The sequence below is a fragment of the Alosa sapidissima genome, chromosome 7 (assembly GCF_018492685.1).
Source record: "Alosa sapidissima isolate fAloSap1 chromosome 7, fAloSap1.pri, whole genome shotgun sequence".
Classification (NCBI taxonomy): domain Eukaryota; kingdom Metazoa; phylum Chordata; class Actinopteri; order Clupeiformes; family Clupeidae; genus Alosa; species Alosa sapidissima.
The window spans coordinates 32961075-32974595 of NC_055963.1; the positions used below are offsets into that span (position 1 = coordinate 32961075).

General features: G+C 41.4%; 1 protein-coding gene across 1 annotated transcript; it reads left to right on the forward strand.

Moving 5' to 3' along the window:
• Positions 1-2732: 2732 nt before the first annotated feature.
• Positions 2733-9651, forward strand: LOC121713277 (protein Wnt-7a). Its single transcript, XM_042097788.1, has 4 exons — positions 2733-3025; positions 3661-3887; positions 6320-6591; positions 8122-9651. The coding sequence occupies exons 1-4, from the start codon at positions 2955-2957 to the stop codon at positions 8602-8604; spliced, it is 1053 nt and encodes a 350-aa protein (XP_041953722.1). The 5' UTR covers positions 2733-2954; the 3' UTR covers positions 8605-9651.
• Positions 9652-13521: the final 3870 nt, after the last annotated feature.

Below are 13521 nucleotides of genomic sequence, written 5' to 3' on the forward strand. Positions count from 1 at the left end.
AATATAAGCTTGAACAATTATCAGCATACCGATGGCCTAACCTACCAGCATTTACCAGACAAAACAACATACAGTAGGCTACTCCTTCATGTTCATGTTTTTCTCTTTATTTTGACTATTTTTAGGCCTAGAACAAAGCCTACTGAAGGTCATAATTATGAAATATATGGAATCATACAGTAAGCAGGAAAAAAGTGTAAACAAAGCTAATTTGAAAATATTAGATTCTCTAAAGCAGATAGGCTACAACAATATTATGGCAACACTTCAATAATGACAATGGCACACTTTTAGTGTTACATGAAGCTTTTTAACAGTGATTGTGGAAAAACCTTTGCTACAAGGTTGCATCAAGGTGACAAAAATGTTGCGACAATATTATGACTCAGTTCTTTTATGACAAGGTTGCAACAGACTTTTGTGACAGTGTTCCAACAATGTTATTGCACACTCAAACCCGGGACCCAAATGTGGTGTGCTGTAGTCATTTGCCCCACAGTGCCCTGACAAACTTTTGTGACATTGTTGTGACAACATTTTGTGACAATGTGGTGTCAATATTATGGCACACTTCTTTTTCGACAACGTTATGACAAGCTTTAGAGACAATTTTATGGAAACACTGACAATGCTGTGACAAACATTTACGACAATATTGCGAGAAACTTTTTCAACAATGTTAAGACAAACTTTTGAGATAATGTTGAGACACACCGACACTTATGGCACACTTCTGTTATGACAATGTTGTAAAAAACTTTTATGACAATGTTGCAACAAACTTTTGTGACAATATTATGGCACAATATTGCGACAAACGCAGTGTGTTGCAATATTATGCTACAATGTTGCAATACTATGGCATACTTCTTCTACAACATTATTTTCAACAAACCTTTGCGACAATGTTGCAACAATGATGCGACAAACTTGTGCAACATTTTGCATCACAAGTTTGGACATTCTTGTGACAATATTATGGTACACTATTTTTACGACAATGTTACAACAAACTTTTGTGACAATTTTATGGCAACACTGACAGTGCTGTGACAAACATTTACAACAATATTGTGACAAACTTTTGCAACAATGTTGCAACAATATTATGCCAAAGTTATGTTCAATTTTTTAGCGACAATATTGCAACAATATTATGCCAATATTATGTCCAATATTGTCTTGAAATAGGAGACCTATGTAGACCTATGTAGATTCTGCTTAATTAGCCTGGCCTCTATTGTAGTCCTCCTCTGTGTTGTAAGATTACTGCACTGTTTTGCACTGGACTGGACTGGATTAAATGAAAAAGAAAGTGTGAAACCCCAACCTCATATTGATTAACATAAATTTGTTTCTTAAATCTTCATTTGGTCATTAGGCAGTACTATAGATTTTTTGTAGGCCTAGTCGGCCATGCTATTGTTAATACACCATCAGTCACAACAACAACAACGACAAAAACAGTAGTCATTTTTGCATGTTCGCCATGGTCTACCCCAGTGTTTTTCAACCACTGTGCCGGGGCACACTAGTGTGCCGTGAGAGATCATCAGGTGTGCCGCAGAAAATTACCCAAATGTCACTCACTGGTCCAGAAAAGCAACTGTTGCATCAAATATATAACCACATGCTCTCATTGATTGTATGATTGCACTATATTTGTGGTATGCAGGCATTGTAAAACGGGGGCCCCATATCCAGTATTCACAGAATCATCACATGTCCAGTTCATAAAAACAATTAAATTAGATATAACCTACAAATGAAACAGAGGGCACTTGTTTTATTGAGCAGGTCTTGCATAGAAGCCATAATAAGGCCATATCTGTGTATTATTTGAAATTTTAGGCTATGGTATGTTTTATTTTTTCTTCACACAGGATGTTAGTGTGCCGTGGGACATTTTAAGTGTCAAAAGTGTGCCGTGGCACAAAAAAGGTTGAAAAACACTGGTCTACCCAATTTAAAATATCTTGCCAGCAGACTATGAGCATCACACAAACAAGTTAGAAAAATGCTCAGGAGATGGCGCTGTTGTAAAGTGTAAAGGCCCTTTTTATTATTTATTTATTTATTTATTTATTTTTTTACAAAACTGCTCTGAGTTTGATTGATTTGATTTTCATACAGAACTCTTGGAGGGACAAACCGGACCGGAAAAATATATCTACCTGCTGAATTATCAAGTAAAATCCAGTAATTAACCTAAGACACAATTATCCAACTTTCTGAATAGGACAAAATGTTTTAGGCTATGTGTAAAGAGAGGGTACAAGACAATGGTGTAAATAAAATTGTATTCAAACTATTTATATTAATATATAATGTTTAATATGATATATTGACAGTTTGTTCCTTCAAATATTGTCTTTTTTTTAATGTAGTAGCCTGTGCAGGGGTATCGACCTGAGGCTAATGACAGAATACACTTTCATTCCTATTTTGTCCCAGTGAAGGACGAGGGTAGCTATAGACTAATTAGACCAGTTTCACCATCATCAGGGCCCGTGATGTCATGTCAAGGTGTGCAATAGGTGTACATATGAGGCAAAAACCTCTGTTGCTGCAGGTAAATTGTAGGGCACCCCTGCGCCATTCCCCACTATTAATGAACACGTAAAATCACTGCAGCGAAATCATAGCGCTTTTTTCTCCCAAAACACGCCCCAGTCAGTGAGGTAGCTTATATAGATCTCCGGGTAGTCCAAGACGTTTGCGCCGCACAGCAATCTAAGTCCACTCGTACCTGTGCACTCTCGAAATGAAGCCAGACGCGTAAGCAGACTTAAGACGCAGGACAGGATCAAGGATACAACAGAAGTCGTTTATATGGGAACTACAAAGCGTTTTATGGATTCCTACACTACTGATCGGGCATTGCTTGGACAATGATCTTACTTAGCTGAAAAAAAGTCGCGCTATATTTCGCACGCGTAAAACCGAGGATAATCATGTGCAGAAAAACGCGACGCTGGATATTCCGTGTATTTCTGTGTCTTGGAATTATTTACTTGAAAATTGGGTGAGTGGTTATCTTTAATCTTTCATCTTTAAATTAATGAAATTTTCGATCCTTTAGAAATTTTAAACATAGTTTATTATTAACTTTTTTGCCAGTCCCGAACTCCGGTGACAGGAAACGAAAGAGTAGGCTAAAGTGTAACTGCAACTTTGAAGGCTATACTGCTGAAGTTTATACAGAGAATATCCATCTAAAATGTAGGTAATTGTCCCTACGACATGAATAGTTTGTAAAAGTTACTACTGTAACCAAAACAATCCAAGACATATCATACTACCCCAGTCATGTCTACCAGGTGAGCTGCAATCGTTGTAATTGCACTGGAGGACAAGTTGTGTATGAAATTGCTACCGGAAAATGTCCATTGTCAATAGATCTGTCCGAATTTACGCATATTAATTAACCTATTAATTAACCCATGACCATTACCTTACATGTAAGCATTCCTAATATATTTCATTGGCCTGTAAACTTATTCTTGAATATTCAGGACTTTCTCAGATAGGCTACTCGCCATTCACGCATGCATATAGCCTACATTAACCAAGCCAAATCTGCGTTTTTATTAGAAAAGGTTTCACTGGGGTAAAATGTTGTCACTGTCACTGATATGATCTTATCTTGATCTATCACAGTGGCTTCTCATCTGTCGTGGCCCTGGGAGCAAGCATAATATGTAACAAGATTCCCGGTTTGGCGCCTCGACAGCGGATCATCTGCCAAAGTCGACCCGATGCCATTATTATCATTGGAGAAGGAATTCAGATGGGAATAAACGAATGTCAGTACCAATTCAGAAACGGACGCTGGAATTGTTCTGCGCTGGGAGAGAGAACCGCCTTCGGGAAAGAATTGAAAGTGGGTATGTTAACACCCTTTTAACCTTGTCTAAAACATGTACGCTGATCAAAATGGTGATATAACAACCAAAGTTTATTAAATGTGCAATGGCATACAATGGCATTAACATACAACGCTAAATGTTGAACGTCTTTGTCTACGTTGTCAATCAGTCTCTACGTGTCTTTTTGGAGACTTGGCGCACTGTAAAGCTCTACGCTTCAGAGAGTGAAACGCTCCGAGCGTTTAAAGCTTCCTACCTACATGCCTTAGATATCTGCTGGATGAGATGAGCACTTGTTTAATACCTGGGGTCATGAAAGCACGCGCAGACGTGTACAAAAGAGAAGGCTACTTGGATCGCAGCTGGCTGTGTGACTGATCCGTCTCTGGCTCAGGTGAAGGCCGGATCCAGTCCAGTGATATCTGCTATTTGACCACCCCAATCATATTTGAGCTGTCAGTCAGTCTGTGCAGTGTGCGTCTTGAAGAAAACGGCATTGTGTTGTTTGTTTCCCCATAAGTCTCAGGTCATGTGAAAAATGGACCTGGGTAGTGTGGCGGTGACCTAACAGCCAACAGACCTCAAAAGGCATTTCATCTATAGTCCTGAACTTTATGGGTGACTTTAGCTGCAGATGATTACTAAGACTGAAAGAAAGGAGAGAGAGAGAGAGAGAGAGAGAGAGAGAGAGAGAGAGAGAGAAACAGAAAACAACTTTTATAACTCCCTAAAGTCACATTTCACAACACAAGGGTTTTAAAAGCAGGCCTTTGATTCCGGAACTTTTTTTGGTTTTACGCGACGGGGGATCTTAACTTCCTGCTCGATTCAATGCGCTTTGTAAGACAGGTGGAACAGTGTCGTTCTCAAAGGGCTGTGCGAACAGTGCGCTAAAAGTGAGAGTACCCTCTGTTGGCCCGAGGTACGGTATCGAAAACAAGCAGCGTGAAAGAACTCCCATCTATTGAGGCTAGTCTCATGAGGGACCTTTGTTATTTTCTTGCTTATCTCTCTAACCCCTTCTGAGGCTTTTAGTGCCCGAATATTGGTTCTTCCCACGAGTATAAGTTACAGATCATTAGAAGATGACAGAGGGGAAGACAGTATTGGACACATCTCCATGCTGTTGTTCATGCAAATGACAGCTGGGTTAAAGGTGTCAGGCAGTGAGCTGGGTGGCCATCAGGAATCCACCTGACACATATCCAATGAACAAACCTGTAGGCCTACAAGAATCTCCCTTTATGTAGCTTCCTATGTAGCGTCACAGTTAGGTACATTTACATATTTGATTTCAATTCATGATTTATAGGCGACCGAGATAAAGATCCTTGGCTAGGTGAGATGTAACAATATGATTATGAAGGTGCTGAAATGATGAAATTAACTTTCAAGTAAATGGTTGTTCACTGTTTGAGCACGTGCGAATTTATCAAGAGTTCTATTTCTCTGCTCTAGCCAATACAACACAGAAATAAACCTTTAACATTTCCAGCTTGACAAGCACAGTTCTCATGTATCATGCATAAGGAATGGCAGCAGAGCTGTGGAGTATACAGTACAAACTGTACATGAAGCCCAAATATGTTTGGCTTTGTTACTTTTGCAGAGAAAATACAGTTTTCAGTCGGTTCTCAAAGTATTTTATTATGAAATGAAAGTGGTTCACAGTGATTCAACCTCAGTCGTCTTCCACAAATGCCAGTCAAGTGCTGATGGTTATGTTTTCTCTATTGATTTTTTCTTCGGTCCTGCGCCTGAAGTAAGTCTTTTTCCTGGATCTGCATGTTGGCTTTCCACTTTGTTCCACTTTGTTCCACTTCTGCAGATACAACCTCCATTTTGCTACAATATTAATGTCTTTGAAACTCCAACACTGGAGAAGTCACAGATCTATGTGGAGCATACCCAAGAGATGGCAGAAAGTGAATGCTCCTTAGGTGACGACAATCAGATAAACGTTAACAAATTATTGTCAGTTCAATCCAAATAGCCTTTGTAGGTCTTCCTTGCAGTTAACTCAAACCAAGGAGGGTGTGCAAATAATTGATTTGTAGGAGTAAGCGAGAGATAACTTCCGCATCAAGATGGGTGGACTTGACTTGGCAGAATGAGTACACAGAATGTACCAGTCACTGAACTGATCAATAACTCTCCCTCCTCAACAGTCTCCTCATTCATACAGCTTTATCTCCGGCCATGTATCTATTGATTGGCCAGTTCGTAATGGTTGACATGGACAATATTAAATACCATTAAACACACATTGGTTCTTGATATTACGACACAGGCTGCTACATACCATATAATCACTGTGATACTGGAAGTGTGAGTCATGATTATGATGTATCCTACTGCAATTCTTAGTGTCTGTATTGACCACAGAACTACATGAGTAATCCATAATCCAGTTTGATGTCTACAGTACTGACTCGGGCCCTCTGTTTCAGGAAGTAAAGAGGCTGCCTTCACCTATGCCATCATAGCAGCAGGGGTGGCCCATGCCATCACAGCAGCCTGTACCCAGGGCAACCTGAGCGACTGCAGCTGCGATAAGGAGAAGCAGGGATTCTACGGCCGTGGCGATGGGTGGAAGTGGGGCGGCTGCTCAGCAGATGTCCGCTACGGCATCGGCTTCTCCAAGGTGTTCATCGATGCCCGGGAGATCAAGCAAAATGCCCGCACGCTCATGAATTTGCACAACAACGAGGTGGGACGCAAGGTACGTTCAGCAGGAAAATAAAATAAAATATCTTAATTTCTCATGCAGTTTTATTTATTTTTTACTATGAAGGTCTCAAAAGACATGAATGAAAGAACTTATTAGGGAACATTAGTTTCCAAACTAAGACAAAACACAAAGGCATGTTGTGGCTGATTGATGTGAACCACCCCAAAGTCTTGACTCCAATCAAAAGAAAAAGAAGAAGAAAAAGTGAGGAGGAATTGTCTTTTAATAGCCAGGATGGATTAGTGTACGGCTTAGTGGCGGAGGCCCTGGCATAGTGATTGTCATGCTCGGGAGCCTGCAGCGCTTGCCAAGGCCTTGGCCACTGAGGGCACCGGTAAACGGCCAGTGAAAAGAGGGACTCCAGGCTTTCAGGGAGAAAGAAGTTGAAGTGTCCGTCTTCAATTACCAAACACAGTCTCTGAGCCAAAAAACGAGAGGACTGTCTGAAAGCATTAGGTAATGTAGTTTTTATGTCTTGAAACTACAGTTTGTGTTACAGTTATACTTTCTCACTGGAATAATCAATTGTGATGTTTAAGCGCATCATTACCTAGAATTACAAAAATACTTTGTCAGGCACACACAGACAAACTGGCTGTGAAACGTTGATACACAAAACACCTTCATTTGTTCTTTGGTATGGTGCATTATGGGCAGTTTGACAATTCTATACATATATTTGATTGATCATTGATCAACATAGCCTCAATACAGATCATTTATGAGAGGCATTGATCATCCTCAAACCGATGGATGTTAGTATTGTATCATCACAAAGTGATGATGTTTCAGTGCAAGCAATAATGAATCTCCAACAAGTGTTTTCTATCTAATGCACAGTACCATGTAGTGTGTTGAACGAGTGCAAAACACTGTGAGACATTCATTCAGGTTTGTTTAATGAGGGGTGAATCATCCCACCTGACCTCACTCCAACCCTACTACCACAGAACAGTGACTCATTTCAGAACAGCCCTCAGTGCAGCCCACTCTCAGACACTGCGTGATCGTTTCACTTCAGGGTTTTTGTCCGGTCTCATTCAACAGTGCCTTATCTGGCCAACCTGCCTCCATTGCCTTCTGGGGATCCCACTGTACTGAGAGGCTCACTCTGTTCTCGTATCTGTTTGATTCCTATTCTCTTTTCTAAAAGAGTTCTCTGTAGGGATACCCCCCTCCCCTCCCCTCCCTCCCTCTTTTATACATGCAAATCAAAGTAATTGGCAAGGATCAGGAGATTAATTTACATCAAGCGAGGCTAAATACAAGATGCAACAAGTTCAGTCAAGGATACTGTCAAGGAGGGACAACAATGTGTCAGAGCATAATTTTCCACATCAAGCCTATTTCATACACGCAGTTCTACCCAGTAGATTTCATGGAAGCTGTTTTCCTTATTGTATAATTCAGCTGAAATATAAATCAATTAAATGTTTTTTTTAGGCAATTATGATTAAAAAGACTGTAATTCAGGCTTTAATGACACACACATTTAATAGTCCAAATTGTTTCCTCCCCCAGGTTCTTGAAAGAAACATGCGTCTAGAATGCAAGTGTCACGGGGTGTCTGGGTCATGCACCACCAAAACCTGCTGGACTACACTGCCCAAGTTCCGTGAGCTGGGCTACACGCTAAAGGACAAGTACTCACAGGCCCTGCATGTGGAGCCGGTCAAAGCCAGCCGCAACAAGCGGCCCACGTTCCTCAAGATCAAAAAGCCCCAGTCCTATCGCAAGCCCATGGACAGCGACCTCGTGTACATCGAGAAGTCGCCCAACTACTGTGAGCCGGACCCTCTGACGGGCAGTGTGGGAACGCAGGGCCGCATCTGCAACAAGACGCTGCAGCACCACACGAGTGGGTGCGACCTGATGTGCTGTGGCCGCGGCTACAACACGCACCAGTACTCACGCGTCTGGCAGTGCAACTGCAAGTTCCTCTGGTGCTGTTACGTCAAGTGCAACACCTGCAGCGAGAGGACAGAGGTGTACACGTGCAAATGAACAAGGCGTCTTTCTTCTCTCAGATCCCCCCTCTTACCGCGTGCATGGTAAGCATTTTATCTTGCCTGTGGGCAGGTTTTTGTTTTGAAGGGAGGCATACATTTCTGGATGGAAGACGTTTGGCGATTCTTTTAAAATTCCAATTGCACACGTCTGGAACGTCTGGAAATAGATATTTGTCGACCCCACACAATTTTTTTGTTTGTTTTCAAAAAACAGTACATTGAGAGATGGGTTACATTGGAGGAAGTCTGGATCTGAAAGCTGGAACATACAGCCCTCAGGCTACACCCCTGTGCATGTTAAACCCCATGGAAATGGCACAGCCATGGGGTCCACATGTTGTCAGTTTGGTTGTAGCTCCTGGTGAATTGCATTGGGGCTGTCTCAATGGGCACTGACTGCTGGACAGATGGACAGACTACCATTGATATATGCATGTACAGTTGTCTATAGTCGTAATGTTTATAAGTACTTTGATGGGAGAATCACTCAGTGGAAACAGTTGCAATGGAATATAGCAGTGATGGGACTATTTAACTCTTGATGTAGACACTCAAATGATAATTAATTTATTTAACAAGGAAACTACTGATTTCTTTTTCTATGAAATGAGCTATGTTTGAATAGACATACATTATTGCATACAGTCATAGAGAAACACTGGAACTGATAATATGCTACTGAACCATACTGGCCTGTTTGGCCAGTTGACTCCATCAAGGACTTTCGCTCATAGATTTTCTCCTTCTGTTGCTGCTAGTATGGGAGTCTTGCATATGCTATAATTTAGAACCACTGGTTACTGGTTGTCAATATGACGACTTGATTTATCAAACTGGGCGTAGTGGACAAACTCAGACACATTGTTTTTCATTTGAAAATGTTAGTTGAGAGTATATTTTGTGAAAGAATATTTTTATATGAATGTTTTATTTATACTTTACTACTTTGTGTCTCATAACACTACTGTTACTGAGTTTTCTCTCTCTTTACTGTTGCAGCCAAAATTAAGGGTGACATTAAATGCTGGTATTGATAAACCTACTTCTGCTTGGTCTAAGAAATGTTTGCAGTTGATTTGATTTATCATTGATTCATCATTGATACACACTTTCTCATTTTTTACCAATAGTATTTGTAAACCTAGTGTGGCTAAATCTAGCTCAAAATACACTAAACTAAACATCAGGGTTTCTCAATGGCAACAAGTTGAAAACTAAATGATTCTATTTCGCCCCAAGCTAGTAATGTTATGTTTAACCCAAGTTGTACAGATACAGGGATCAGTTACCAGATGATAAGAAATTCACATTTTAAATGGAATGACTCTGCAGAGTGTGATTGTTTTGTCTGCCGTCAGCTTTAATGGTATTTCTGCTCTTTTGGAACCATGTTTGAGACTAGAGAAGCAAGGTCTTGCGTGGAGTGCCTGCGGGCAAAAAAATTGTTCATGCAACAAAGGTGTGTCTGCTATGTCTCTGGCTTGTTAAAACTCTTCAACCCCTTAAATCACGAAGAAAGAAAAATAAATACCTGGCAACAAAGTGAACATGAAGACATGACTACCCTAAAGTGAACCGCAAGCAAAACCATACCAGTCATCGTCCATTTGGAGCAACGAGCGTGATGAAGACAGTGGCTGGAGTCAGGATTTGGCAGTGCCTAATTGCAGGGCACTTTGGGGAGATCTTGCAGCCTGAGAGGCATGGAATAAAAGCCAGGGGAGGGGTTTGCGCCTGTAATGGTGGGGTGTTGATGTAATTGATGAGTTCTGTTTCGGAGGGTGTCACGGTGATGACTTGCTCAAGCTAGGCTGGGCTGGGGATGTGGGGGTGGGGATGGTGGTGATGGTGGTGGTGGTGGTGGGGGGGGGGGGGGGGTTAGTTGGGGAGGTGTGCGGTGATAGATTGCCTTGACATCTGCCTCATTCAACTCCAGGGACACTAGTTGCTACAACAACTCTACAGTGAGCGAGAAAAATGTCAGCCAGTGGCCCAGAGGAGCCAGGCTACCCATCAGCAAAATGTTAACTATGCCGAAAAAAGAACAATTTGGGTGCTGTGTGCACAGTCCCTTACTGTAGACTAGGAATAGGAAAAGAATGCCGTTCACAAGTCGTTGAAGAAGTGAGAGATCTCAGAGCATGACGCAGCAGATTTTTAGCAGTGCCAACATCCCTCCATCCAAACTTCTTTTAAAAGAAAGGCGTTTCCAACAGGGCAAAGAGCCAGGCTCCAAAAGATGGGGTTAATTTTAAACTAGGGGACTTTTGACAACACATGTTGTATTATCTGCTGTTTGAAAAGGCTGGAGAGTAAAAAAGAATGACTGCTCTCACCACAAATGACTCTTCTGAACAACTGATGTGGATCACCCATTCAAACACATTGACTCCTTTATTAAAAGACTCATTTTAACTGGCCGCACTCACAGATATCTTTCTTAAGGTAATTTTACATATCCTATTGTTGTACTGTTAGAGACTGTGTAAGTGCAATCAGTGTTCTGGGCTTAGATCAAGACTGTCCTCAGGCAAGGGGTGGCCTTAGGCTCACTAGCCTGTTGGTTCAAAGCTTTATGGTGACAGATAATGCCTTTGGGGCAGACAGCCTAGATGGAAAGAAATATTTTCCTAGTGCTTATGTGTGTCTCACTTCAGGACGGAAATAAACAATATTTTAGTCCCATCCTGCCACCTGTGCAGTAAAGCTAGTTGGGTCAACAAGAAGAAAGTCAAGAACAAAATCAGCTGAGGTACACAAATAGCAGGCCAGTTTGTTCAGTCTGTTGTGAATCTAGGCAACAGCCTTCTTAGTTTGTTTGTTGCATCAAAATATGGCATTAGTAGTTTCAAAGTAAAATTATATTTATGCGATTTGGAGAGAAAGCAATACAGAGACAGTACAAGTGGTGATAGGTAAGTGATACTTCCAGCATGGCGGATGCCCCCACACTTCACACTAGCTGAGTTGGCATAAGAGTGGCTCTGTCTCAGAACAAGCAGAGCATGAAGACCATGGCGTCAAAAGTAGGTGCTAACCCACTTCTAAATGCTGTGTTGGAATGGACTACTTTAGTGTTGGCATAGCCCCACTTCAGGCCTAGTATCCCTATCTTAGCCTCTTGGCCTCTCTGGTTTCATCTGTGTAAGGAAACACTCCTCAAAATTGGCGTTTTGGCAGGTGCAGATCCTGTAACCTCAATAAACTGCCTCATAGCAGATCCCAGCGCTCCATGCAAAGGCTGCAATTTCCTTTGATATTCTTTGATACCAGAAACGGTACCTGTAGTTAAACGATCACTGAGACGATAATTATGGCCTTATGGGTGTTTCCCTATAAACAAAGACGTTTCTCTGCCAGCACCTTGTTTAATATCTTTGCCTGCTTGAAGTGCAGCTCATCTCTCTCTTTTTTTTTGTTCTGGTGGGGGATGTATATTTACAAACATACAGTACGAGGTCTGATGGGAGCACCTGTGTTATCTGAATCCCTAGTAGAGCTGCAGATTTATGACCGCACTGTTTATGCTGGAGAGCAGCCAAAGGGCTTCGCATTGACGCCTGTGACCTGCTGCTGAAATAGCCAAAAGTTTTGCTTTGCTCCCCAGAATCAGCTGATCCCAGCAAAGACCTGGGCCGGACCCAGTCCAGATGCGTTGCGTTTCTAAGCCGGTTGCGATCCTGCTGGGTCGAGCAGTGAATGACCAAAGATTGCGGTTTTCAAATATTAGACATGGACTCACATCGACTCCTGACCTGAGGACACGACTACGCTCTCAGTGTTTTCAGAAAGTCACAAAGACAAATTTAACTTCACTCTACTGTGTCTAATTCAATATTTAGGCAATAAGCACCGGATCCAGCAAGAGCAAATCAGAGGACCACAATAAAGACAATAATTGGCTATGGAGGCGCGAGGGGGAAGCAAAGGCAGCATGTTTTTCACTCGCTATGTCTATAAATCACCCAGCACATAATTCCATCAGTGCTACTTTTGTTTTTCTTCTGGTTGAGACATGCACAAGTACCTTAGATGTGCTCAGTAAACTGCCGAGTACAAGACGGCCTTTATGCGCCCCCCTGAGAGAGAGAAAGAAAGAGAGAGAGAGAAAGAGAGAGAGAGAAAGAGAGATAGAGAGAGAGAAGTAGGCAGTCAGCCCTGTGGCGAGCCATCTTAAGACCCCAATGTTCAACAACACAACAGAGAAGAGCTTGCTTCAGGGACAGAGGCACTCGAGACATGAACATGTCCCATGTCTCAAGCTGTGCTTTAAGAAGGACATATGCTCATGACATATATGCTCATGATGCTCATGATTTATCACTTGCATGATAAATCTGTGGTAATGAGCTAGTATATGCGTTTCATACTAAAATGGCATAATGCTTCTTATCATGCAAGGTAGGTCATCTTTAGAATACCTATGTATATTTCTGTATTACATATAAAAGGTGCAATGAAACTGTTATCATATATACTGGGTAAAAATGCACATAAATTAATTTGACAGACTTTCTCCACCTGAATTATTCAAAAAGATTTTACAGATCACCCTCTCATAGCATCCTTCAGCTGTCTTTGTCTCAACCCAAGCTTACATTAATCTTCCCACCGCATTTGTACCTTGACGTAAGATGTTTTGAACAAAAACACAGAACTCACTGTCACCCTCAAAGCAACGAAAGACAATCACTAGTCCATTTCCAAGTTGTCTAGTTGCCAACAGTCATTCCAACTATTTCCCGCAATGATGACTAAAAGAAAGGAAATACCTTTGCGGAGTGACAGAAAGAATTTAAATTGAGTTTCTACATCAACAAGAGCAGGGCGATATTTATAAAACATTAATATTGTCCAAGAGCAGAGTTTAACTTCACCTAAATATAGTCATCATCAGAAGCTATCAGGTATT

Bases quoted from the DNA above. Each gene is read 5' to 3' on its own strand.
- LOC121713277 (XM_042097788.1), top strand. From the start codon at position 2,955: ATGTGCAGAAAAACGCGACGCTGGATATTCCGTGTATTTCTGTGTCTT. The intron at 3,026-3,660 runs GTGAGTGGTTAT...GATCTATCACAG, and splicing joins ATTATTTACTTGAAAATTGG to TGGCTTCTCATCTGTCGTGG. The intron at 3,888-6,319 runs GTATGTTAACAC...CCTCTGTTTCAG, and splicing joins CGGGAAAGAATTGAAAGTGG to GAAGTAAAGAGGCTGCCTTC.